Source organism: Herpailurus yagouaroundi, unplaced genomic scaffold (genome assembly GCF_014898765.1).
Source record: "Herpailurus yagouaroundi ecotype Mexico unplaced genomic scaffold, PumYag 159, whole genome shotgun sequence".
Taxonomy (NCBI): domain Eukaryota; kingdom Metazoa; phylum Chordata; class Mammalia; order Carnivora; family Felidae; genus Herpailurus; species Herpailurus yagouaroundi.
The window spans coordinates 51,888,822-51,915,385 of record NW_024412400.1 but is presented as its reverse complement, the minus strand read 5'-3'; the positions used below and the strand labels follow the sequence as shown (position 1 = coordinate 51,915,385).

Sequence of the window (26,564 nt, the reverse complement as noted above, 5' to 3'; positions counted from 1 at the left end):
CAGAACTCAAAAAAGGCTCCAGCCTCTGAGCTGTCACCACAGAGCCCAATGCGGGGCTTGAGCTCAGGACCATGAGATTATGACCTGAGCCAAAGTCAATCGCTCAACTGACTGAGCCACCCAGGCACCCTGAGATAAATTCTTAATTTCCTTTATTTTACAGTCTTCTTGCTCCCCTCCCCTCTGACAACCATGTTTCTTCTCTGTATTTCAGAGTCTGTTTTTCTGCTTGTCTCTTTTTTTTCTTTGTTTTGTTTCTTAAATTCCACATATGAGTAAAATTATATGGTATTTGTCTTTCCCTGACTGACTTATTTCACTTAGCATTATACTCTCTGGTGAACCTATGTTGTTATAAATGGCAATATTTTATTCTTTTTTATGTCTGAGTAATATTCCATAGCATATATGTTATATATATTATTTATATATCTACATATTGTATATCATATCTTCTTTTTTCCATTCATCTGTAAATAGACACTTGAGGTGCTTTCATAACTTGGCTGTTGTAAATAACACTGAAATAAACATAGGGATGCACATATCTTTTCGAATTAGCGTTTTTGTATTCTTTGGGTAAATATCCAGCAGAGAAATTACTGGATCATATGGTAATTCTATTTTCAATTTTTTGAGGAATCTCAGCACTATTTTCCATAGTGGCTGCAACAATTTGTATTCCCACCAACAGTAGGATTCCTCTTTCTCCATATCCTTACTAACACTTGTTATTTCTTGTGTTTTTGATTTTAGGTATCACTATGGTTTTAATTTGCATCTTCTTGATGATTAATGATGTTGACAATTTTTTCACATGCTTCTTGGCCATCTGTGGTCTGTCCGTATGTTGAAGACATGTCTATTCAGGTTTGCCCATTTTTTAATAGGATGATTTGTTTTATTTTGGTCTTGAGTTGTATAAGTTCTTTATAAATTTTAGATACTAACTCTTTGTTGGATATATCATTTGCAAATATCTTTTCCCATTTGGTACGTTGCCTTATTTTGTTTATGGTTTCCTTTACTGTGCAGAAGCTTTTTGTTTTGTGTAGTCCCAATAGTTTAATTTTGTTTTTGTTTCCCTTGCCAGAGGAAAGATAATCTAGAAAAGTGTTTCTATGGCTGATGTCAAAGAAATTACTGCATTTGTTTTCTTCTAAGAATTTTATGGTTTCAGGCCTCTTATTTATTTATTTATTTATTTATTTATTTATTTTAAAATTTACATCCAAATTAGCATATAGTGAAACAATGATTTCAGGAGTACATTCCTTAATGCCCCTTACCCATTTAGCCCATCCCCCCCACAACCCCTGTAGCAACCCTCAGTTTGTTCTCCATATTTAGGAGTCTCTTCTATTTTGTCTCCCTCTCTGTTTTTATATTATTTTTGTTTTCCTTCCCTTATGTTCATCTGTTTTGTCTCTTAAAGTCCTCATATGAGTGAAGTCATATGATTTTTGCCTTTCTCTGACTGACTAATTTCACTTAGCATAATACCCTCCAGTTCCATTCACATAGTTGCAAATGGCAAGATTTCATTCTTTCTGATTGCCAAGTAATACTCCATTGTATATATATACGACATCTTCTTTATACATTCATCCATCGAGGGACATTTGGGCTCTTTCCATACTTTGGCTATTGTTGATAGTGCTGCTATAAACATAGGGGTGCATGTGTCCCTTCAAAACAGCACACCTGTATCCCTTGGATAAATGCCTAGTAGTGCAATTGCTGAGTTGTAGGGTATTTCTATTTTTAGTTTTTTGAGGAACCTCCATACTGTTTTCCAGAGTGGCTGCACCAGCTTGCATTGCCACCAACAATGCAAAAGAAATCCTCTCTCTACATCCTTGCCAACATCTGTTGTTGCCTCAGTTATTAATGTTAGCCATTCTGACAGGTATAAGGTGATATCTCATCTTGGTTTTGATTTGTATTTCCCTGATGATGAGTGATGTGGAGCATTTTTTCATGTGTCAGTTGGCCATCTGGATGTCTTCCTTGGAGAAGTGTCTATTCATGTCTTTTGCCCATTTCTTCACTGGATTATTTCTCTTTTGGCTGTTGAGTTTGAGAAGTTCTTTATAGATTTTGGATACCAGCCCTTTATCTGATGTGTCATTTGCAACTATCTTCTCCCATTCTGTCAGTTGTCTTTTAGTTTTGCTGATTGTTTCCTTTGCTGTGCAGAAGCTTTTTATTTTGATGAGGTCCTAGTAGTTCATTTTTGCTTTTGTTTCCCTTGCCTCCGGAGACATGCTGAGTAAGAAGTTGCTGTAGGCAAGATCAAAGAGGTTTTTTCCTGCTTTCTCCTCAAGGATTTTGATGGCTTCCTGTCTTACATTTAAGTCTTTCATCCATTTTGAGTTTATTTTTGTGTATGGTGTAAGAAAGTGGTCCAGGTTCATTCTTCTGCATGTTGCTGTCCAGTTTTCCCAGCACCACTTGCTGAAAAGACTGTCTTTATTCCATAGGATATTGTTTCCTGCTTTGTCAAAGATTAGTTGGCCACACGTTTCTGGGTCCAATTCTGGGTTCTCTATTCTGTTCCATTGATCTGAGTGTCTGTTTTTGTGCAAGTACCATACTGTCTTGATGATTGTAGTTTTTTAATAGAGCTTGAAGTCTGGGATTGTGATGCCTCCTGCTTTGGTTTTCTTTTTCAAGATTGCTTTGGCTATTCAGGGTCTTTTCTGGTTCCGTACAAATTTTGGGATTATTTGTTCTAGCTCTGTGAGGAATGCTCATGTTATTTTGATAGGGATTGCATTGAATATGTAGACTGCTTTGGGTGGTATCGACATTTTAACAATAGTTGTTCTTCCTATCCAGGAGCATGGAATCTTTTTCCATTTTTTTTGTGTCTTCTTCAATTTCTTTCATAAACTTTCTATAGTTTTCAGTGTATAGATTTTTCACCTCTTTGGTTAGATTTATTCCTAGGTATTTTATGGTTTTTGGTGCAATTGTAAATGGGATGGATTCCTTGATTTCTCTTTCTGTCACTTCCTTGCTGGTGTATAGGAATGCAACCGATTTCTGTGCATTGATTTTATATCCTGCAACTTTGATGAACTCATGAATCAGTTCTAGCAGTTTTTTGGTGGCATCTTGTGGGTTTTCCATATAGAGTATCATTTCATGTGCAGTGAGTGAAAGTTTGACCTCCTCCTGGCCAATTTGGATGCCTTTTATTTCTTTGTGTTGTCTGATTGCAGAGGCTAAGACTTCCAATACTATGTTGAATAACAGTAGCGAGAGTGGACATCCATGTCTTGTTCCTGACCTTAGGGGGAAAGCTCTCAGTTTTTCCCCATTGAGGATGATATTAGCGTTGGGTTGTTCATATATGGCTTTTATGATCTCGAGGTATGCTACTTCTATCCCTACTTTCTTGAGGGTTTTTATCAAGAAAAGATGTTGTATTTTGTCAAATGCTTTCTCTGCATCTATTGAGAGGATCATATAGTTCTTGTCCTTTCTTTTATTGATGTGATGAATCACGTTAATTGTTTTGCGGATATTGAACCATCCCTGCATCCCAGGTATAAATCCCACTTGGTCGTGGTGAATAATTTTTTTAACGTATTGTTGGATCCTGTTGGCTGATATCTTGTTGAAGATTTTTGTGTCCGTTTTCATCAGGGAAATTGGTCTATAGTTCTCCTTTTTATGGGGATCTCTGCCTGGTTTTGGAATCAAGGTAATGCTGGCTCCATAGTTTGGAAGTTTTCCTTCCATTTCTACTTTTTGGAACAGCTTCAAGAGAATAGGTGTTAACTCTTCCTTAAATGTTTGGTAGAATTCCCCTGGAAAAGCCATCTGGCCCTGGACTCTTGTTTTTTGGCAGATTTTTGATTACTAATTCAATTTCCTTACTGGTTATGGGTCTGTTCAAATTTTCTGTTTCTTCCTGTCTCACTTTTGGTAGTGTATATGTTTCTAGGAATTTGTCCATTTCTTCCAGATTACCCATCAGGTCTCATATTTAGATCTTTAATCCATTTTGAGTTTATTTTTGTGTATGGTGTAAGAAAGTCCAGTTTCATTCTATAATTCCAATTGTTAAGTAAATAAATATAAGGCTGTTCTGGTTATCTATTTTTTCTTGGATGAGTGTTGACAGCTTTTGTCCTCCAAGGAATTTATTAATTTCATCTAAGTCATCAGATTTATTGATATAAAATTTCCATAATATTTCCTTATTCTTCTTTTAATATAGCTGTAGAATCTGTAGTAATGTCAACTTTCTTATTTGTGATATTGGTAATTTGTGTCTTCTCTCTGTTTTTCCAATCAGTCGTGTTAGAGTTTTTCAGCAAAAGGATATGCCCCCTTCTTCTTTACCAGTATGGGGAAATTAAAAAAAAATGTTACCAACATAGCAAGAAAATAATTATATCTCAGCCAAGTGTATTTCTTTGCTATCCATATCTTTATTTCTGCATCATAATTGTTTTCAATTATATAATTATTATTTTATTGATGCTTTTATAAAGGGAGTCTTCAATCATGAAATTTTTATTGAATCCCTCCTTTGTGCCAGATAGTAGCCTAGTAGCCTAGTTCTGGAGTCCTCAGATGAATTAAAACCTAGTCCCTGTGTAGTTCCAGTGTGGCTGGAGCAGCGCAACCAAAAGCAAGAGTGGTATGAGATGAATTTGAAGGTATGGAGGGAGAAGGGGGAAGCTTTGTTATACAGGGCTTTGCTGATCTTGAAAGGACTTTGGCTCTGACTCAGGGTGAGATGGAGAGTCATTCCATTGCAGAGAATTGGGCAGAAGGGAGTCAGTTCTGTCTTGTATCTTCATAGGATTATCTGGATATTCTGCTAAGACCATATTGTAACAAGGCAAGGGCAAAATCCAGGAAGCTATTGCAATAATCTAAGCGAGACAAGAGATGATAATGTTTTGATCACTGTAGTAGTGGTAGCAAAGATTGTGAAAAGTGATGGGTTCCTAGATACATTCTGAAGGTACTGACCCCACTGCACAGGGTTGTGTGTACATGAGTGGTGGAAGCAAAGCTGGAGGGGGGTGGGGGCCACATTACAAACTCCTTTGTGTGCCAAGCCATGAGGTTTATATGTCATCCTCAGGCAATGGGATGCCACTTATTAATTTTAAGCAAAAGAGTTACATATCGTACTTTATCCTAGAAAGCTGATTTGATGGCAGAGTTGAAAGGGCTGTTTTGGAGGTAGTGAGACCTGCTACGAGACTCTTGTCAATATCCAGACAGGAGAGAATGAAGAATTTAACAGAAACAATAGCTATCTAGCTATCACAGTAGAGAGAGGGAGTAGTTATGTATTAGTTTTCTATTGCTATGTGACAAACTACCATGAACTAAATGGCTTAAAATGACACATAGTTATTAGTCCACATTTTCTATGGGTTTGGAGTCCAGGTAGGCTTAGGTGGGTCCTCTGCTCAGGGTGTCCCAAGACACTTAATCAAGGTATTAGTTGGGCTGTGTTCCCATCTGAAGGCTTAACTGGGGAAAGAGTCCTCTTCTAACTTCATTCAGGTTGTTTGAAGAATTCATTTCCTTGTGTTTGTAGGACTGAGGGCCCTGCTTCATGCTGGTTATTGGCTGGAGGCCACCTTAAGCTCCTAGAGGCCACCTGTAGTTCCTTGTCATGTGGGCTTTCTCAACATGACCTATTTTTTCATCAAACCAGCAAGGAGAATCTTTAGAATGAGTCTGTCAGCAAGATGGAATCATATAACATATGGTAATCGCAGGAGTGACAGTCCATCATCTGCGTCATATGCTATTTGTTAAAAGCAAGTCACAAGTCCCACCCATACTGAAGGGTAGAAAACTCCAAGTTCTAAAGACCAGAAAATGGATCATTGAGGGTAATCTTAGGATGTATTCACTATAGACCATGCAGAATGCTGAGAACATGGAATGGACCGAATCTAAGATCATTGGCTGTGAGCGGGAAAAGAAAAGAAAAATAAAGGATAATGCACATTCTTCTAGTTTGTGTGCTTGGTGGATTGTGAGGGCCCTTCACCAAGATAAGAAACAGAAGGAGGAGTTAGTTTAGGAGAATAATGAATTATCTCAAATATGAGGGCAAAGACATTACTTTTACTACCATTTTTTAATCAAATTATTCTCTATTAAAATGAATCAAACTCAATAAACCTTAGCCACAGGTCTTGATTTCCCTGTTCAAAACAAAACAAAACCAAACAAAACAAAAACCCACTTGATTCTCACAGTCCAAGCCATATGCTATGTTACTGAACCAATAGGGAGTTTCTGAATATATCTGGGTTTTTCTGTGCCTATAATGAACTCTTGCAAAGCTGGGAGGCTGAACACAGAAATGGTGTATCTGAAGGAGTGTCACTGATTTCAGGTAGAAAATCTATTTTTAGAAAATGAAATCATCTAAAAATTCTGTGTTTATATGTAATTTGCCCACTTAAATCTGCTTTAAAATGTATGTATTTCTTGTAAAGGAAGCATCTTAATACAACTTTGTGGTTAGAGAGAATGTTCTTTATTTCAACCTTACCAAAGGGTTTAGGGACTGTGCAGAAACAGAAGGGGGGGGAAAATAAAGATAAAGCCATGTTCTGTGCAACTGATTACTCGGAGGAATTAATAAAATTCCACATGGATGGATGGATTCTGTGATCAGGTTTATTGAGTTCAAACAGTATGTAGCTAGAAACTACCAGACAAGTCTAGGTGGTTAAAGTGGAAGTATTTGGGGGAAGTGAACATGTTGTTGGTTAAAAGAATCAATTTAGGAAGTCACACTTTAGGTATACGGAATGACTACATTCGTTTCTAGGTCTTTCCTGCCTCACTGGCTGTCCATGAAAGCTTGTGATTGTTATTGAAGGGGCTCATTTGTCATAGTTGGTTCCTAATACATCTCCTAGTGCATCTTCCTTTGCAAGGAGCTGCACTGTGAGGACCCAGAAGAACCTTCTCACAACCTGGGGTTTGGCTAATTTAGCCAAGCAGAACTTTTTCAATGGCAAATGGCAGAAAACCCAATGTAAAATCACTTAAGCTATTAAGCACTTGGTCCACAGTGAAGGGTGGATCTTGTCAACTTCAGGGGCAGCTGGTTTAAGTGGCCTAAACAAAGTCACTAGGATTTGGTTTCTTGGTGGCCATGTGGCAAGGGTAACCAGACCTTCTATCTTCTTGTCATCAAATCTAGCAGGAAAGACTCTGTCCCCTCAATGCCAAACATTCATCTTTCTCATGACTCTCGCTGGCCTGGAAGGAGTCACACCTCATTCTCTGAGTCAATCACTATGATCAGGAGAATGTCATCTCTCTGATTGGCTAAGACCAACATGTTTTATCTGAGTGAGCTCTGCCCAAAGAATGTTGCTTCGCAAGGGAAATTTGGGTACAGTTTTTACCAGATAAGTGGGTGTTGGGTGGTAAACACAGGACAAAGTCCTCTTCGCCCCAGAAGTGTGCCTATTAATTGAGCCAGAAATTTGTGTACATGGCAGCACAATTGCCAATGACATAGAAATATCAATTATTTCCAGATATGTACCTTACACCTTATTCTTCCCCACACATTCATACACTTAGTTTGACTGAAAGCTAGTTAGAAGAGGTTCCGAAATATTCTGTTGCTTTATGTGTAGGCAAAACCTCAGATCAATAAGGGGAGAAAGCCCATGTCATATACATGAAAGGGGAGAGGATAGCCTCCAGATATAACAATCCACTGGGTACCACCAATTAATTTATGCATTAGAGGTTTGGAGAGCATTCTCCTTAAAAGAGAGAGAGATGTAAGACTGCTCATAAGGGATCCCCAGTGTATTAGGCCTGAGAAGAGGAGTTCTATATTTGGATGGCAAAAGGAAGTGAATTAGCAACTTGGATTGGCGCAAGAAAGAGCAGTGCTGGCCTGGAGAAATCCCCAGTGGTACTTGGGATGCTTCGTTCAGTTGTTCAGTGTTTCACTAGCCATACCAATAGCATAGTTAGACTTTGTTCCTTTAGACAAGCCATTTTGTTTCTCTTGTGGTATTTTCTTCCATCGTCTTTGGTTTAAATACTATCTCATTCCACTACTTCCCTCTTTCCATTCCACACCAGGCCTTTCACTGATGCCTGCCTGATAAAAGGCTCTACATCTGATATTAACCTAAAACTTCCTTGATTCCTTAAAGTGAGTTATTCATTAACGGAAGCTAAGTTACTGGTTGTTAGGCAAATCTTCTAATACTCCCTCTCAAACTACCGACCTGCTCAGAGAAGCTCCTGTAAACCTACTGTAGAAAGAGGTGAAGCTTTGTGCCAATTGTTAGCTTTAAGCAGAAGGCTGGGAGAGAGAGAGGAGAAGTTACTCATTTGCCCGATTCCACACGGTGAGTCCAGGGGAGGGAATCAAGTGTACAGCCAGCCTGACAAGCAGTGCAGGGAAGCACGGCGCCTGCCAGCAGGACAGGACAGGACAGGAAGGGGCAGGGGCTACCGGGCTGCCTCTGAGCATGGTCATGGGTTCCAGCCGAATTACTCTAAAGATCAAGCATTCTGCCTTCTATTTCCTATGATGGCCAGAGTTTCCTGTGCTAAGAGGTATGGCTATCTTTTCCCCTGTCCTTTTGTTCAGCAAAAACAAAAGCTAATTAAAGTAAATGTCAGCAGCTGCAGTGATGAAGGAGTGGGCTGCGGGAGTGGGGCAGAGAAACTTCCAGGGGCTGGCTGATTATGCAGATAAAGCACATTTGGGAGTTGTGTGTCTAGCCCTGTATGCATGCTTTTCGGTTATTAGGGTAAAAAAGCCACCTCTCTGTGGGTTATTAAAACATGTCTCTAGGCCTCAGGAGCAGAAATTTGTGCTTCTAGATTCATAGTATGTGCATTGTGGTTTTATTCCTTAACTGTCTGGGCTCATTTCTATTTCACACTTTTGTTTACCTCAAGAAACATCTTACAACCAGCAAAGAAGCTGGCCCTGCCTATGGTTTTCAAAGAAAATTCAAGCATCTTTCCAGTCAGTGGGTTGAGCAGTCACCATTACTGTCATTTTTTCCTTTGATATTTATTTCAGTTATCTTATAAATCAGTATTGAATCTAACTACTTTTTTGTTCTTCTAAATACATATTTAAATTGCTATAGTAACCAACCATTGGATTCCATGACATTTTAAATTGAAGCATGTATGTTTTCAATTTAAAGAATAGAAAAAATACTTAAGATATTATTTGAATTGGTCAATGCAGGTGTTTAGTATATGGAATTTAAATTTAAATAAAGACACATTTAACAGTGAATTTTCTTTGTAATTTGAGAGTTTGGGTATGTTTTCTGGGGAAAAAAACCCTACAAAATTGGAATTAAAAATTTTAACAAGATTTATATTAACTACTCATATTTATATTTATATAATATTTATTCAATTTATACAAAGATTTATATCAATTAGGAAAATATGACCTGCAAAGTCAAAATTTATGAAAATGGATACACTCTGAAGTCATTATTACAGATCGCAAATTCTTGGTTTAGAAAGTTTGTTAGACTTGAAGATGTTTCCCTCATTTCCAATGAAAGAAAGTATTTCCTATTTGTGCTTCAAGAAGTTGCGATATGTATTCAAAATAGAATATGTTTTTTGAACTGTTGCCTAAATAAGCCACCAAGCCTATTTTTGTATGTGCTTATGATAATTAGCCCGCTACAAACTTAGTATGAATTCTAGAAAAAGACCAAGGACTGAGTCCTTTAGCATCGTTTGGAACAACCCAGCCTCAGAGGCTTTCAGTAGAAGTGAATGTAGCAAGATGTCATGGCAGAGGAAACCGAGAGACGCACAGGGAACAATAGACATCTTGTGGGAAGGGCTGAAATGTATGCGGCCAATTCCCATGGGAACGCCTGTAGTTCTTTCACACTGTGTGAAAAAGATGCTCCTTGAAAAGAATCTTTAATCCTTTCTTTCAAAGGAAAATCTATCCGAGAACTTTATTTAAATTTTCTAGAACCCAAATGGGTCTAACCTAGTCAGTGGGCATTTATAATACAGGTGAATAAAATGAGAAAATTTTGATGCGCAGTAGTGTTATCCAAAGCATAACGTAAATAAATGTTGTTATTCTAGAATTTTCTAATGTGAAGAAACCAGGGAATACGAAGTTGGAAGCTAGAGGCTAATTTTCACAGAATAAATTGGCTTCCTGAGTTAATTATGTTTATTGAAACCTCCCAAAGAGCTTCAATTTTTTCCACAGGTGGTATCCCAATAGTGGTTCAATTAAGTCCACTGTTCATATGTATTTTTATTTAATAGATCTACCAGTGCATAGCAGAATAAACCAGCAATGTTTTATTAGTGCCCATTGAGTGCAGGTCACCTTGAAGAGTCCTAAAGAACTTTTCCCGCTGGTGCCCTAGAGGGAATTATACACTCCATCCTTGCCTATAAATGTGGGAGTGAGCACTACACTTACGTAGGAAACTCGGGTATTTGGATTACCCAGCCACAAAAAGTCTGAGATACATTGTATTTTAGTCCATTTCCACTCTGTAAAAAATTCAGTTACTGTTTAGCTATGGTTGAGGGGGTAAGGCTGTCTCTCCAGGGAACAAATTTGCCAAAAAACTAATATGGACACATTCAAGATAGTGTATAAACTACCCAGATTTAGGTTGGGGGGAGAGTACAATTAGGCTATAAATATGACCCAAATGGAAAAAGGACTTTATAAAAAATCTTTAACATGTGAACTCAGTGTTGGATAGCAGTACAGCAGTATATTAGCTCTTAGAAGGGATGGCATAGGGACATAGTACAGGAAAATGACCTATAAGAATAATGACATTATTAGGGATATGATTGCTGTTACTTCTTGTGTGGTTGCTATATGCTAGGTTCTGTGGTGAATGCTTTACATAATCTCATAAAACCTCCCAACAACCCATATCACAATCCTCAGGTGCAAATAAGGAACCTGAGGCTCTAGGAATTAATTGATCGACCCCAGTAATGATACAGCTGAATGCAGTTGTGTTTGCATTACCACACTCTTAACCACTCTGCTTTTCTTACTGGGTTTCCATAAAATGTGCAAATCTGGACACTACATTCCTTTAAAAATGGAAGAAAATTGGATAAAACCTAGCGATAAGAGCCATTAATAAGGAATGGAGAATGAAGAAGAGGGAAGCCTAAAGAGATACAGTCTGTTCCTTTAAAAGAGAAGACTGCATCACTATCTGTAAGCCAGAAAATTACCAGTGAAAGGCTACACCTGCTCATGGGTGCCTGGCTTCTCCATTTTTATAAAGAAAACTCTTAAAGAGAATTCTCCATATGTGGATGGCATAAAAGTATGATTGACCACCAAATGTCTAGAATGATTTACAAGGTCATTCCCCTGGGGCATATGACCTGGTTCAATGGTAGTGTGTGACCCCTCTGACCACATGCCTTTGTGGGGTAGCGCTCGCGGGAGTCACATCTTTGTGACCACACGGATGAATTTGTCTGCCGCACAGCTTCCTGTACGTTTTGCCAGCAAAGAGGTGATTTGATGGGCAGAAGACCCTCCATAAGGACAGATAAGTTGGGAGTAGAGAATAATACAATTTAAAAACATGTTTTTTAATGCACCATTAAGCACTGAAACCATTAAGTGTTAAGAGTTTCAGTACCTTTTCCTCCTCTGGAGTGTCAGCAAGATAAACATATTCTCTGAGCGTCGCTGCAATATTTAAAGTACAAATCTGACTTAAAGGGCAAATCCAAGTGGATTTTTATGAACCTCCCAGCAAATAGAGTGGAAAAAGAAGGTATGCATTTTTGTTTAGTAGTTTGTTCCTTTTAGCAGCAACTTTCTCCATCCTTACGTTTTCAACAATATTAATCTAGAGGCAGAACAAGAGGATCAGTGCTTTAGGAGCTGGGACACTTAGTGGACAAACGCTCTGTGTTTCAAATTCTGGGTGTGAAATCTTGAGAGGGAGGGAGGTGTTCATTAAGCCGCAGCCCTCTCTTCCCCAGGCTTTGTGAAATGGCTCCCAATAGTCATTCCATTCACCTGTTTGAGTTTCTGCTGAAACTGTGTCCTGCGTGGCTTTCTCTCCCCAACACCTCCCACCCCCTCCCCATTCTTCCCAGGGAAAGTATAGATTTTCACGAACACAGGGAGTTTTGTTTTCTCTGTTAAAAACAACTCTACTTTACTGGAGCAGGCTTTCTGTTTCACCCCAGGAAACAGAGCATTTCACTCAGAGGCGACTCTGCACTGGGTGAGGTGCAGCCTGTCACCTGACCAGCTCTGGAGCTGCCAGTGGCATCAGGCTGCATTCCTTGAATTCTTCACCCAGCACTACCGCCACCGCAATGAACAACTTCAGGTTCACTGAGCTGAGGGGATTCCATCTGCTGTGCCCTCGGAGTCCGCTGCCCGAGTCTCGCGCCCAGGCTCAAAACCTATAGCTGAGTAACAGCAAGCTGCCTGCCTTTGAGGAGTAGCACGCAGGTAAAGCCAGTTTGTGGGGACGGCTGGGACTCCCTGAAATGTGTCACCCTTGGTGCATAATCATTTTTTTGTGTGGTGTCTGCTTCTCCTTACAGAAACTTGACTTGCCAACCAATATCTGCTTAAAAATATATATTACAAATAATGAGTAAGTGGACTCCAATTGAGGGTCCCTTAAAGATTAAGGACAGAAATTAGGAGAGCAAAAGCTGGGAGTAAGAGGAATTTTATAAGCCAGTTTTTGTAATTCAAAAAGTACGAGATTTGGAAGCTGACCTACTTGGTGTGAATCTTGGCTCTGTGTGTAACCTTTGGCACGGTATCTCACCAGTCCTGTTTCCTCTTTGGTAATAATATCTACCTGCAGGGTTGATGGGAGAACTGAGAAGAAAGTATCTGGCAAAGAGCTTGGTGCATAGAAAGCATCTGAGGTGCACCCATATGTGCATTTGTGTACATATGTGTGTGCTTGTGTGTGTTTGGTGAACACGTGTATACAGGCATACAGGTCACAGGACTGTGGCGTTCATGAGGGCAGGGAATTTCTCAGAGGATGAGGTTGAATTTGATCTGTCGCTGACCTTCTCTGCCATAGCAGAGAGATCAACAGGAGAAAGAAGCCAGACACCTGAGCAAAACATTGACCAGAGCTGCTGAAAAATAAATGACATGCCTTGCTGATCCTTAGGCAGGAAGGGGGCAGTATAGTATACCATGTGGGGTGCTCTTTAAATGAAGACTGATGGAAGGGAGGCAGTTTAATAGTTATCACACATGGTCATGTACGCAACTGACAGGGCTTTGTTCTGGGAGAGCAACTGCCTTCGGTTCTGACTCTGCAACTTATTACTCCCTGGGTGTTCCTGGGCTGGTTGCTTTCCTCTCTGAACATCAGTTTCTCATCACATGGAATCGTCGTGAGAATTCAGTGACTCAATCCTTACGAAACACTCATAGTAGTGCCTGCCACATGGTAAACACCTGCTAAACATTAGCTGTTGGTGTCATTATTTGACAAGGGGCTCTTTCATGTGTTTTAGCTTTGATCTTCAAAACAACCTGGTGAGATAGACTAGGCATGTATTAGCCCCATTGTGCAGATGAAGAAATTGAGGCTCAGAGAAGGGAAAAGCACGAACCAAAGGTCCAACAACCAGAGTGACCAGGCTAGGACTTGAATCTCAGTCTGCAGACAAGCGTCTGACTTAGTATGTACACAGCACATGTACATCGAATGAAATCTATCCTAAAAATGTCTAGCCCAAACACCATTTCCTTCACAAAGTCATTCCTCATCATCTTTCCCTAGGAGAGATCTCTCTCTCCCTTGTACTTCCCCAAACTTCCTTTATAGTATACAAGAGACTTTTCTCTGGGTCATCCTTGTATTGTAAAATGTTTGGTGTAAGTGTCACCTCTCCCTACCCCACTTTTTAATGTGTAAAATTTCTCACGGATGGCAGTGTTTTGAACAATAATGTTTTGCACATTATGGACACTCAGTAGTGATAGCATGAATGTAGGACTTCATACCAGGTGTCATTGTAAGTGTGGAGAGTAAAGAACGAGCCCAGGGATGCCTGGGTGGCTCATTTGGTTGAGCTCAACAGGACTCTTATTTTCGGCTCAGGTCACAGTCTCACGGTTTGCGGATTTGAGCCCTGTGTCAGGCTCTGCACTGACAGTGCAGAGCCTGCTTGGGAGTCTCTTTATCTCCTTCTCCCCCCCACCCCCACTTGCTCTCTCAATCAAAATAAATAAAGGAAAAAGGAGCCCAGGAAAAACCGGGGGTGCTCCCCTCCACCAGCATGTATTTCTGGCCTCCTCAGAACTCCAGCTGCGATACATTTGGGACAGCTGAATGTGCTTCAGGAACAGCCAGCTATTGGCCAAGAAGCTGACTGGTCAAGGCGAAATCATATCCAGTGTCCGTCTAATATCTTATATTTCTGAATATTATTTCACTGAGACCCTGTCACTGTAAATGTCTGAGGCTACGGGGAGAATGCGTTAAGGGGAAAATTCTGTCCTAAGGGGAACATGCCGTCCTAATTTTCCCTGTAGATCTTGTAACTCGCCCTTCCACATTTGCCGGGGCACATACTTGTAGGGCTCTCTGCTCTCTCTCCACCCCATGGAATTCTCCCCCTCATCCCCAACTCTCCTGCTTTTCTCTTCCTCTAAGCTTCTGTTCCTTGTGACTCGCCTGCTGTCTGGTAGGCCTAAAGCCCGGGGCATAGAAGGGCAAGGATGCAGGGTCAGTGTAGGAGGAAAGAGAAATTCATTTTCATGCTTTATGACTCTACCGATATCTTCATCCTCAAATGTTAATAATGCTCTGAGGGTCTTTATTTATAACAGTAGCCTCACATGGAGCCTTATGTGGAACCAGCATACGATAGTGGTTATGAACTTGAGGGTCGCACTGGAATCTCTGGATCCAAATCCTAGCTGTACAGTTTACTGGCTGTATGGCTTGGGCAAGTTATCTAATGCCTTGGTTCCTCACCATTAAAATGGGAATGAAATATCCTCATATAGTTATTATGAAGGTTAAATGAGTTAATGTTTACAAAGCATCTAGAACAGCACATGGCATAGAGACAAGCATGTATAAGTATTGGGTATGATTTTTCTGAAGCTGGTGAGCAACACAAAAGTCGCACGTAGGCAATACTACCCTCCACTTCCCTTCAATGGCCTACAAACTGCACTGAGTGCCTGATGAAGGATTTGGCTTGCATTTAGAGACCATATTGCATGGAGAGAGTGTATCTTTAGCCTTTAAAATTGCATTCAGGGGGCGCCTGGGTGGCTCAGTCGGTTAAGCGGCCGACTTCGGCTCAGGTCATGATCTCGCGATCTGTGAGTTCAAGCCCCGCGTCGGGCTCTGTGCTGACAGCTCAGAGCCTGGAGCCTGTTTCAGATTCTGTGTCTCCCTCTTGCTGACCCTCCCCTGTTCATGCTCTGTCTCTCTCTGTCTAAAAAATAAATAAAAACGTTAAAAAAAATTTTTAAAAAAATAAAATTGCATTCAGCACACAGAGGTGCCCACACAGTGGGAGCTCAGAGGGGAGGTTTAAGATCACCCGAGGAAGCAGCAGACTCCCCTGTCCCTTTCAAAATCGTTCTGGGGAACACATTCAGAACGAAATGTTGGGCAGACTTGCCTATTGCTTATATTCTTATATGAAATAAGTCACCCTCAGCTGTTACTCTTTGCACGTGGGTCTTCATTTTTAAGTTACACGAGATGATTCCACTTCATTGTAAACCATAGGGGAAGCCGGCTGGCCTGAAGTCAGGGGAACAGCGCTCCTGCAGTTACTGTGGAGCCTTCGGGAAGTCATTAAATAAATGATTGCTAAGGTCTCTACCATTGCAAATGGTCCGTGATTTTATTAGGCCCAGAAGGGAGCTGATGAGAAAAATCAGATATTTAATTTGTGCCATTGCGCTTCTCTCTGTGGACTGTTAATTGAGTAAGAAGTATAGTGGGACTTTATTATTTCAACTGTGGGAGGAGAGGGAAGATTGCCTGATCCCAAAGCCCTTCCTCTTTACCCTGCCTTGCAATGCTGGGGGGAGTTTCTCTTGTCAGTGTAGGAAAGAAACCTGGCCAAGAAGGCAAGCACTGGTTTCCATGTCCAGGAAAAAAGAGAAAACCAGGCAGTGGGTGTTTTCTGTGTTCCCTCTTTCCTTTCATTGCCCTTTTCTGTTTGCTTTCCATGGGAATCTGGGGGAAATATGGCAAGGGTTGGGTGTCCACTTGTTTCCTTGTGGCATAGAATGACGGAGAAGGATACAGAAAGGAGAAAAATAAGTGTGAGGTTTAAGCAGCTTTTTAACATTCCTGTTAAATTCCAGAGAAACCTACACATTTTTGACAGGATCTTTCCGGGGGGAAAAGAAAATAAATAAGGGAAGAGCTCATTTGAAGATCACCAAGCCAGGATCTGTGACTCTCTGCACATTTCCAAACTGTCTTCCCTCTCTCTGCTAGGTGGAGAGGTTACATTTTGAGCCCATGCCATTCTACTAACAGCAACATTGTTTCATTTGTTTCTTTTCCAGAGAGTGTCAAAGAAGACCTCAAATTCTGGAGAAAAATGACCTTTCAAGGACTACAAAGTATATACTTCCTGCTGCATGTTTCTGTCTTACTAACCTGTGATAACTGAAACACGTGGTCCTGGGGCTGCCGAAGGTCAATTGCTTATCAAATTTCCCATCATGCATCAGCTGTTCAGACTGGTTTTAGGACAAAAAGATCTTTCCCGCGCCGGGGACCTCTTCTCTTTAGATGACTCTGAGATTGAAGACAGCCTGACAGAAGCTCTGGAACAAATTAAAATGATTAGCTCATCTTCCGTAAGTAAACTAGTTTTTAAACTAGGCTCCCAAAATGACTTATTCTAGGGCCAAAGGATTGTACGTATCCTGTGGTTTGAAAGGAACTTTGCAGGGGAAAGAGGAAAGACCACTTAATACTGGTTCCCTTAATACTGGTTCTGCTCTGTGGTTTAATTTGGCATCTAAGAGATAACACCAGAGCAGTCTTGATCTAGCGGGAGGCTAGGCTGCCTTTTGCCCATTCATGGAGATCAGAACTCTGGAAATTGCAGACCAGAGTGGAATTATCACAAAAGCTTATCTAAGGGCTGTTTCTCTATCCTTGAAATGACATGGAGAAGAGAGGGAGCAAATCCTGGGAAAAGCAGATCGGCCAACCTGCCAACAGCATCAGTAAACAAAGCAGGGTGTGTGGAGGAGGCTGAATAATGAAAGAAGGCAGGATGATGCCTCCTGCCGCATAGGTAACATAAGACAAGGACAAGGATCACTCTGTTGCCAGAAGTGACAGTTGCCCGGGGCTTGATAACACTGATTCTGTGTATTTCTATAGAATCTCCATTAAAAAAAAAAAATCTTACTTTTTTACTCCTTTTCCTAACCCCCTCCCCCATTTAATTCAACTCACTCATCATTAGCCCCCAGTGTGATCAGACAAATTTAAAATCTCCCTCAAGTCTCCCATTCCTTTGCTACTCTTCAATGTCAAGATTATATATTCTGAAAGTGCTTCCCTAAGAGGGTAGATGTGGAGTGCCCAGTGTGGTTTGATGTTGCCCTTCTTGGTTGTGCATGGGCCCTCCATGAGATCAGTCCCATTTCAAAGACCAAGTCTCCCAAGCATCTCTTGTGTCAACGGCATTTGCTAATACTTGGTGCAGACAGCCCCCAGGCAGACAGGAAAGAGACAGGACTTGGGCCATAAAATACTGAATTACCAAATGTGTACACATTTCAGAGATCACAGCTTCCTTCCACATTTTAATGTTTAAAAGGTGTACCAGCAACCAGTGCGGCTTCCTCCTCAAGACTGTCAGCGTGCTCACTTATTGGCCGCCAGGAACATACTAAATCCCCCCGGTGGCCAATGAAGTCATTGCCCACACACTCTTTTCTCAGCTAATGTCTTTGACAGCAATTATGTGTCCACATTTTTTTTTTTCAGAACATTAATCAACTTAGTCTGACTCAAAACACAAGTATTCCTGGTACATTTCCACTTTCTGGGCCATATTTGTGTGCTATTTCTAGCAGTCCCTTCCTTCACACTCCTGCAGAAATGAATTGGCTGAATATGACACTGAATTTCATCTAATCTAATACAAATATATATATACATATTCCCCTGAAGCCTGTTTCCACTAGAGGTCACTAGTGTCAGTGATTTCTTTTGTTTCCTTCATCAGTTGCTTATTTTTAACAGATGTCAAATTCAGAATTTTAGAACTGGTGAGTTCTGTTATGTGTCGCCACCTTTACCCATTAAGGCAGGCAGGTCCCCTGTCATCAGGGTGTCATCTGTCCCCTCAGATCAGCGTCCTACCAGGCAGATCTGGAGGGCCAGTCATTCTCCTGTGTTCTTCGCCTACTAACTGGTGTCACATCTCACTTCTTCCACTGCTCTATCTGTAACTGTGGCATGAGCAGATGGATGGCAGAATAAAAAGAATTAGTATTTAGAAGGATTGTGCAGATCGATCCATTTTTATGTCTGCTATTCAGTCCTAGTTATAAGCAAGTCTCAGTGTGGAATTCCTTCTCCCTTTCCATTCTTTTAAAAGCCAGTTCAAGGTTTATTATTCCTGAAATGACTTCTATGGTTCTAGTTCTTAGTGATTACTTCTCTCTAAAAATACATAGTTGCCCTTTTGCAGAGTATATAATTAATATATCTGTTCTTATAGAAAATCATCTATTCATATAACCTCCTGTAGTGAAACTTCTACATCCAAGATCTATGTTTCCAGTCTTGGCATCTCCCCCTAAGCCTCAAGCCCAAACTAGTTGATATCCATTATCTCAAATTCAATCTAAGTTAGAAGTTATCATCTTTCTTCCAGCTGTACTATCACTTTCTTAGATCTCCAGGTTTGCAACCTGGAGTCACTCTTGACCTTTTACTCTCACTCTCTCCTTTCCCTATTAGTTCTGTGGACACTCCTTGAGAAACGTCTCTTCCCTTTCTCCTTCTTCTCCTTTTCCTGAATTACCTTCTCCTTCTCCTTTTGCTATCACTCTGGCTCAGGACTTCAAAACAATTGATCTTCTTGCCTTTGGTCTTACTGTTCTCTGGTTCAATGTACTAGAAGTTACCTAATTAAACTTCCTAAAGAAGATTTTATTGCATGTCTCCCATTGTTTGAAACCTTCCCATGATGCACCAATGCCCATGACATTCAATGGCCATTGCCAGTGATTAGTCCACTGAACCACTATGTCTACTCAGTGGCTCACTTCCCTGTTAGCTGCATCCCATCTGTCCCTTGTTATGACTTTCCTAATGACCCTGAATCTCAGTAATCAATTCTACTTCTCAACTCCTTTGTTTGTTTGTTTGTCTGTTTGTTTCTTGTATCCCTAATTTTTTTAATTTTATTTTTTATTTTTTAAAATTTACATCCAAATTAGTTAGCATATAGTGAAACAATGATTTCAGGAGTAGATTCCTTAATGCCTCTTACCCATTTAGCCCATTCCCCCTCCCACAACCGCTCCAGCAACCCTAAGTTTGTTCTCCATATTTATGAGTCTCTTCTGTTTCACTCATATGGGGACTTTAAGAGACAAAACAGATGAACATAAGGGAAGGAGCGCAAAAATAATATATCAACTCCTTTTTAAAAACAAAGAACTTCCTTTTAAATCATCTTTGCCAACTTCCTTCTAGCATAGAAATCCCTTCTCTAGGATACCTGACAAACAGGTGACTTCTCCTTCTACATTTGCAGTGATGAGAACATAGTAAGTTTCTGATATTTCCCTTTGACAAATTTCCCTTTTCCGTTGCATGAAGCCTTGATGGAGCCTTTAGTCAAAGTTTTCTACCTTGCCCTTGCCAGGAGAGCAGAGAGGAAAGGAGTGGAGACACTGACTCGAGCTTTCTCCATAGTTCTAGGAAAGAAGTCAGCAGAGGGTGATTTGTCATGACAATGGTGCTCCAAAGAGATAGTCCTTTGCTGTAGTTTTCCACACTTTATCCATTGCTTATGGTCATAACCATAAAACCTACTAAGAGATAATATTCCACTGTCAGAATTTAAAATTTTTGGTGTGTTCCTCCTTCTGGCTAGATGAAATCTTGACAACTCAGGAAACAACAGATACTGGTGAGGATGCAGAGAAAGGGGAACACTTCTGCACTGTTGGTGGGAATGCAAACTGTTGCGGCCACTCTGGAGAACAGTACGGAGGTTCCTCAGAAAATTAAAAAGAGAACTACCCTACAACCCAGAAATTACACTACTAGGTATTTATCCAAAGGATACAAAAATGCTGATTCAAAGGGGGCACATGCACCCTAATGTTTATCGCAGCCTTTTGTATTTTCTATACATTGTTATTTGGTCTGTTCATTGCCCCAACAATCAAAAGAGTGTAACTCTGTTCCTGCGAGAACCTTAAATATAGAAAGATAGGTATAGGTATCAGGGCTCACCTGTAGCTTCTCTTTTCTCAGCTAAACATCCTTAATGTCCTAGTGTCCTTAGGTATTTCCATGACAAAGAAGGAGCCTATGGCAGAGAAAGGTCATACAACCTCCCATTTCCAGGTTTAGGTCTGGAAACTCAAATTTGTCAGTACATGATAAATACTATCCAAATGCAAGACTCAGAGGTATAAATTAGAGTGTTGACTTATTGATTTACAATGCAAATTATAACCCATGTTAGTCGGAATTATTGTGTGCTCTATGCTGTCCTTACCAAGTGCATTTACCCAGTCTTTCTCTAGACAATGAATATCACTATTGATTAGATTTCTTCCTCCTCTATTAGAATCACATTCCAGCCCTACCGCCCTATATTTAACTCACCTGTAGTCACTCATGTACAGATAGTATGATGGTTAGTCCAGTAGCTGGTCAATCCCACTCATGTAAGTGGATTTTTTCCCCCACTTAATTCTCAAAGGGCAATCTTGTTGCCAAATTCTTGAGGTGTCTCATTGTAGCTCCCAAGTACTGCCTACATCCTCAACATTCTGGCTTCTTTCCCTTGGCACCTTCCTAATTTACTTTTGTAATTTATCATTGCCCTGCACTTAAACCAACTGCTTAGAACAATTGCTGATACTAGTCAGATACTCTGTGTCTAAAATTTCTTTTCTACGGTAACATCTCACAGTTGGCCACTTTAATGTTATGATATACCAAAACCCTGAGGCTTAATCAAGACTTATAATTAGGTAACTTGAAAAACATTGTAGGTGTATTGTGTCACATTTTTAAACCATTGCAACAATATTGTTGTCTTTAGGCCCTCCTTCCAGGATATTCATACCTTCAAAAAATTATGATTCTGTCCGATATATTAGTTATTCCTATCTTTTTGGAATCTGAAAATTTGGCAAGCAAGTCTTCAATCCTTTTCCTAACATCACTCACAAAATAATTGAACCTTACTAGATTCCATTCTCCAGTCCATGCTCTCTTTTCCACCGGTTAGTCCAAAACACTGCTGGGCAATATTTTGTCCTTATGCTTTGCTTTGAAAGCGCATCTTCTCAAAATTCTCTCCAGGTCCCCAAATGTATCTTTAAGTTTCGTCTTTTCATTTTGAGTCCTTTCTGGACTGCTTTCCCCTAATAATCATTTCTTCTACTACCTTGGCTCTCCTCCCAGACTACTCATTGCTATCCACTCATCTTTTCCCACTCCCACCACCCTCATTCACCACGTTCCTTTTGCCTAATCCACCAACCCTATCTCTCTTTAACTTTTTTTTTTTACACCAATAAAAAATGTTAGGCATGCACGAATTGCCCAATTTTAAGAATTAGATAAAATTGAAATCATCTGCATGTTTCTATTTCAAACCTTCCTTTTCTCCCAAAGTAACCAATATCCTAATTATGGTATTTATCCATGAATGTTTTTATTTCTTTGCTATACACGCATAACTCAAAAATTATTCATAGCATGATACTCTACGTTTCTAAACTTTATATAAATAGTATCATAAGGCTCAATATAATGTTTCTGACGTTTATCTATGTTGGTACAGGTAGTCCCAGTCCATTTGGTTTTGGAGTGATAGAGTATTCCACTACGTGATTATACCACAATTTGGTTATCCATTCTTCTTTTGATGGACATTTACTATTTAAACAGAGTTATAGTAAACATTCTTGTAATCAGTGTTTTCGCCAAATGTGCTAGTATTTCTAGTGAAGACAACTAGGAATGAAACAATTGGTTTTGGGGTTTTATCGACTTTCGGTTTTCTGATATACCACCAAATTGCTTTCCACCATGGTTGTGCCAACCTGCACTCCCACCAGCCATGCTTGAGATTCCCAGTGGCTTTATATTCTCACCAAAGCTTGCGTTTATCAGATTGTTAATAGTTTTTGTCAATTTAAATGAACCATATCTGACTGTTATTTACATTTGTACTCCCCTAATTATTGGGAAGGTCAACAGATCATTTTTTGGTGTTTATTCGCTATATGTCATTTGGGTTTCAGTAAAGTATTTAGGATTTAGGGGGTTTTTTGTTGTTGTTTCTTTCCATTTTTCTATTGAGGTTTTAAAGAAGTCTTTTCTTATTAATCTTAAGGACTTTTTGTATATTCTTGTACAAACCCTGTCACTTAAGCATGTTGCACATCTATTTCTAATGTAGCTTGCCTTATACCTTTTACTGTAATAGTCCTGACAGCTGGTCGGACAAATATCCCCAGACTTCTTTCAAATTGCTTTGTTTGTTTTTGTTCTTTAATAACTTTAAAGAATGATTCTGTCACTATCTTGATAGGCATTTTATTATGACTATAGGTTTATTTGAAGAAAATTAACATCTTTATGTTACTGTCTTCTTATCTGTAGGTATTATTTATCCATATTCTTAGATCTTCTTAAGTATCTTGCCATAAAGTTTTATGATTTTTTTCTTAAAGATCTTAAGAGTTTTGTAAGTCTTTTTAAAAATTTGTAAGTATTTTAGGTTTTTTGCTGAGATTATAAAAATTACATCCTTTTTTTTTAAGTTTTTTTCTTAATGTTTTATTTTTATTTTTATTTTTGAGACAGAGGGAGACAGAGTGTGAGTGGGGGAGGGGCAGAGAGAGAGGGAGACACAGAATCTGAACCAGGCTCCAGGCTCTGAGCTGTCAGCACAGACAGAGCCTGATGCGGGGCTCGAACCCATGAACCGTGAGATCATGACCTGAGCCAAAGTCGGATGCCTAACTGACTGAGCCACCCAGGCGCCCCTAAAAATTACATCCTTTAAAAAATATTTTCCAGCTATTTTCTTTCAGGTGATTATAAAACAAATGACACTTATTTTTGATCATATATCAGACTCAACTCTCTTTATTAATCTTAATATCTTGTCTGTAATTTTTTCCATTTATTCAACAAATACTTCTTAAGCACTTACTATATGCCAGACACAGTACCAGATGCTGGGGATACAAGAGTAGGCAAAATAGAAAAAGAAATCTCTGCCAGCATCCATTTTAATTGGGGGAGACAGAAAAATACACAAAATAAATAAGGAAAGTATGCATTGCATTAAAAGAGGATCCGTAAGTGCTATGTAAAAAAAAAAAAACAGAGCAGAGGTTGAGGACAGGGGATTAAAGGTATGGAATTTTAAACAGGAAGACAAAGTGGCCATATAGAGAAGCTGGTGTGAAGCAAAACTTGAAGGAGATGAAGAAGCAATACTTGTGGAAACCTGGAAGAACTCCCTTCAAGCAGAAGAAGCATAAGATACAAAGTTCTTGAGGCTGAGGGCAGCCTGAAGTTCCTGAGGAATATTAAGGAAGCCAGTGTGGTTGTAGCAGAGAAAGCAAGGCAGGAAGGTCATAGAACATCAGGTCAGAAGGGAAGTGGAGGCCAGATCATGCAGGGCCTTGGGCAGCTATTGGAGAGTTCTGACCAGAGAAGTAACATGATCTTATTTTCCTTTTCCTGCTTTGAGAAGAGTCTGTGGAAAAGCAAAGGTGGAATCAGGAAGGCCATTTAAAAGACTATTACAAAAATCCAGATAAGAAGTTCAGTAGTTAGGGCGCCTGGTGGTTCAACCAGTTAAGCGTCCAACTTCGGCTCAGGTCATAATCTCACAGTTTGTGAGTTCGAGCCCCGTGTCAGGCTCTGTGCTGACAACCCAGAGCCTGGACCCTGCTTTGAATTCTGTGTCTCTTTCTCTGACCCTCTCCTGCTTGCACTCTCTCTCAAAAATAAACATTAAAAAAATTTTTTTAATTAAAAAATAAGCAGAGACTTTGGCCATGAGGGTGTAATGGAATGGTGAGAGCTATTCAGTCTCTGGGTATATTTTAAAGGTAGAACCAATAGGATTTGTTGATATAGGGTGGCGTGGAGGGAGAGAGAGAGCGGGACTAAAAAATTTTGGCCTGAAAAGCTACAATGTTGAAGTTGAGAGGTAGGAAGGAATCAGGAGTTCTGCTATAAGCATGGGGGCTGAGCTGTCAGCTGTCTCAATGGAGATGTCACGGAGATAGTTGCATATGTGAGTCTGGAGTTGAGGAGACAAGTCTGGGCTGGACAGGATAATTTTGGAACTCATTAGCTTTGGGACTGAATGAAATCATTGAGAGAGTGAGTGTTCACAGAAAATAAGCCCAAAGACTGAGCCCAGCCTCGAGGAGATGATGGAGGACCAGTGAAGCCGACTGTGAGAAAGGGCCACTGAAGGAGGACAAAAGAGCATGATGTTCTGAAAGCCAAGTGGAGAAATGATCAAGGACAGAGCGAGGTCAACACTGCCAGTAGGTCAGGTGAGATGAGGACTAAGAATGACTGTTATTCAGGTCCATGAAGATCACAATGACAAAAGCAGCATCATTGGATACGTAGGGGTGAGAGCTGAGCCAAAGTTAGTTTAAGACAGAATGGGAAGAGATTTGAAGAAAAGCAGTGACGTCTCTGGGCATTTTCCTTTGAAGAAGAGTAGAGAAATGAGGTGGTAATTAGAAAGAATTAGGGAATCAAGAAAGAATTTTTTTAAGATGAGAGAAGCACATTCTTTAGAATTTGTTTATGCATACAATCAATATCTTAATAGTTTTCTTTTCTCTTTTTTTTTTTTTTTTTTTACTTTTTTTAATGTTTATTTGTTTTTGAGACAGAGAGAGACAGAGCATGAATGGGGGAGGGCCAGAGAGAGAGGGAGACACAGAATCTGAAGCAGGCTCCAGGCTCTGAGCTGCCAGCACAGAGCCTGACGCGGGGCTCGAACTCACGGACCGTGAGATCATGACCTGAGCTGAAGTCGGACGCTTAACCGACTGAGCCACCAGGCGCCCCTTATTTCTTCTTTTTTCAATCCATATCCTTTCTATTTGATTTCTCTGTCTCCTTGTCCTGTCTAGTTCTCAAGAGCAATGTTGAATAGAATGGAGTTAGCAGATACCCTTTTTTCATTCTTTAAGGGTAGTTTTCTGACTTAACAACATAATTATAATGTTTGTTCCAGGCTTTTGATTAGTACCCCTGATCAGATTAAGGAGGTTCCCTTTTATTCTTGTTTTTTTTTTTTTTAATGTTTATTTAGTTTTGAGAGAGAGAGAGAGAGAGAGAGAGCGAGCTTGAGCAGGGGAGGGGCAGAGAGAGGGAGACACAGAATCCAACGCAGGCTCCAGGCTCTGAGCTGTCAGCACAGAGCATGACGCGAAGCTCAAACTCAGGAACTGCAACATCATGACCTGAACCAAAGTCGGACGCTTAACTGACCAAGCCACCCAGGCACCCCTGTTCTTGTTTTTCTAAAAATTGTTAAATTTTATCAACTTCTTTTTTCTGCTCTTTTGAGATAGTCATATTTTCCCTTTTTCCCTATTTTCCTTGTTAATGTGGTGAATCATAATAACAGATTTTTAAAATATAAAACCATTATAACATTCTGGGATAAAGTGAAATTTGACATTAATTTTAATACATTTCCTGATTTGGTTAATATTTTTAAAGGAGCTTTGGAACCATGAGATTGGCCTATAATTGTCCTATCTTCCACTGTTTTTACCTGGCTTTAGTAGCAAGTTATATGTACTGGGGTCATAAAATAAGCAGGGAAAAGTTTCCATGTTTCTGTTATCTATAAGACTTTCTTTTTTTTTTTTTTAATTTTTTTTTTCAACGTTTATTTATTTTTGGGACAGAGAGAGACAGAGCATGAACGGGGGAGGGGCGGAGAGAGAGGGAGACACAGAATCGGAAACAGGCTCCAGGCTCTGAGCCATCAGCCCAGAGCCCGACGCGGGGCTCGAACTCACGGACCGCGAGATCGTGACCTGGCTGAAGTCGGACGCTCAACCGACTGCGCCACCCAGGCGCCCCAAGACTTTCATAGAAAGCTATAAAACCCTCCGGGCACCATGAGGGTTTGTGTGTGTGTGTGTGTGTGTGTGTGTGTGTGTGTGTGTGTGTGTGTGGTGGGAGTGGGGGTGTTGGTAGATTTTTAAATTACTGATTTCATTTTCTTTGAAGAAAATCAGAGAGTTTTCCTTCAGTCACTTT

At 40.1% G+C, this 26,564-nt stretch overlaps 1 protein-coding gene across 6 annotated transcripts in view; it reads left to right on the top strand.

Annotated features, from left to right (window-relative positions):
• The first annotated feature begins 8,293 nt into the window (after positions 1-8,293).
• Positions 8,294-26,564, top strand: part of VEPH1 (ventricular zone expressed PH domain containing 1) — a 261,729-nt gene continuing 243,458 nt past the window's right edge. Inside the window, exons 1-3 of one of the 6 annotated variants that reach the window (XM_040480591.1) lie at positions 8,294-8,595; positions 12,235-12,505; positions 16,580-16,876. In XM_040480591.1, coding sequence (XP_040336525.1) covers positions 16,739-16,876 — 138 coding nt within the window. In that variant the 5' untranslated portion in view covers positions 8,294-8,595; positions 12,235-12,505; positions 16,580-16,738. The remainder of the gene's footprint in view (positions 8,596-12,234; positions 12,506-16,579; positions 16,877-26,564) is intronic. The other 5 variants (XM_040480593.1, XM_040480594.1, XM_040480589.1 and 2 more) reach the window with 5 other exon arrangements.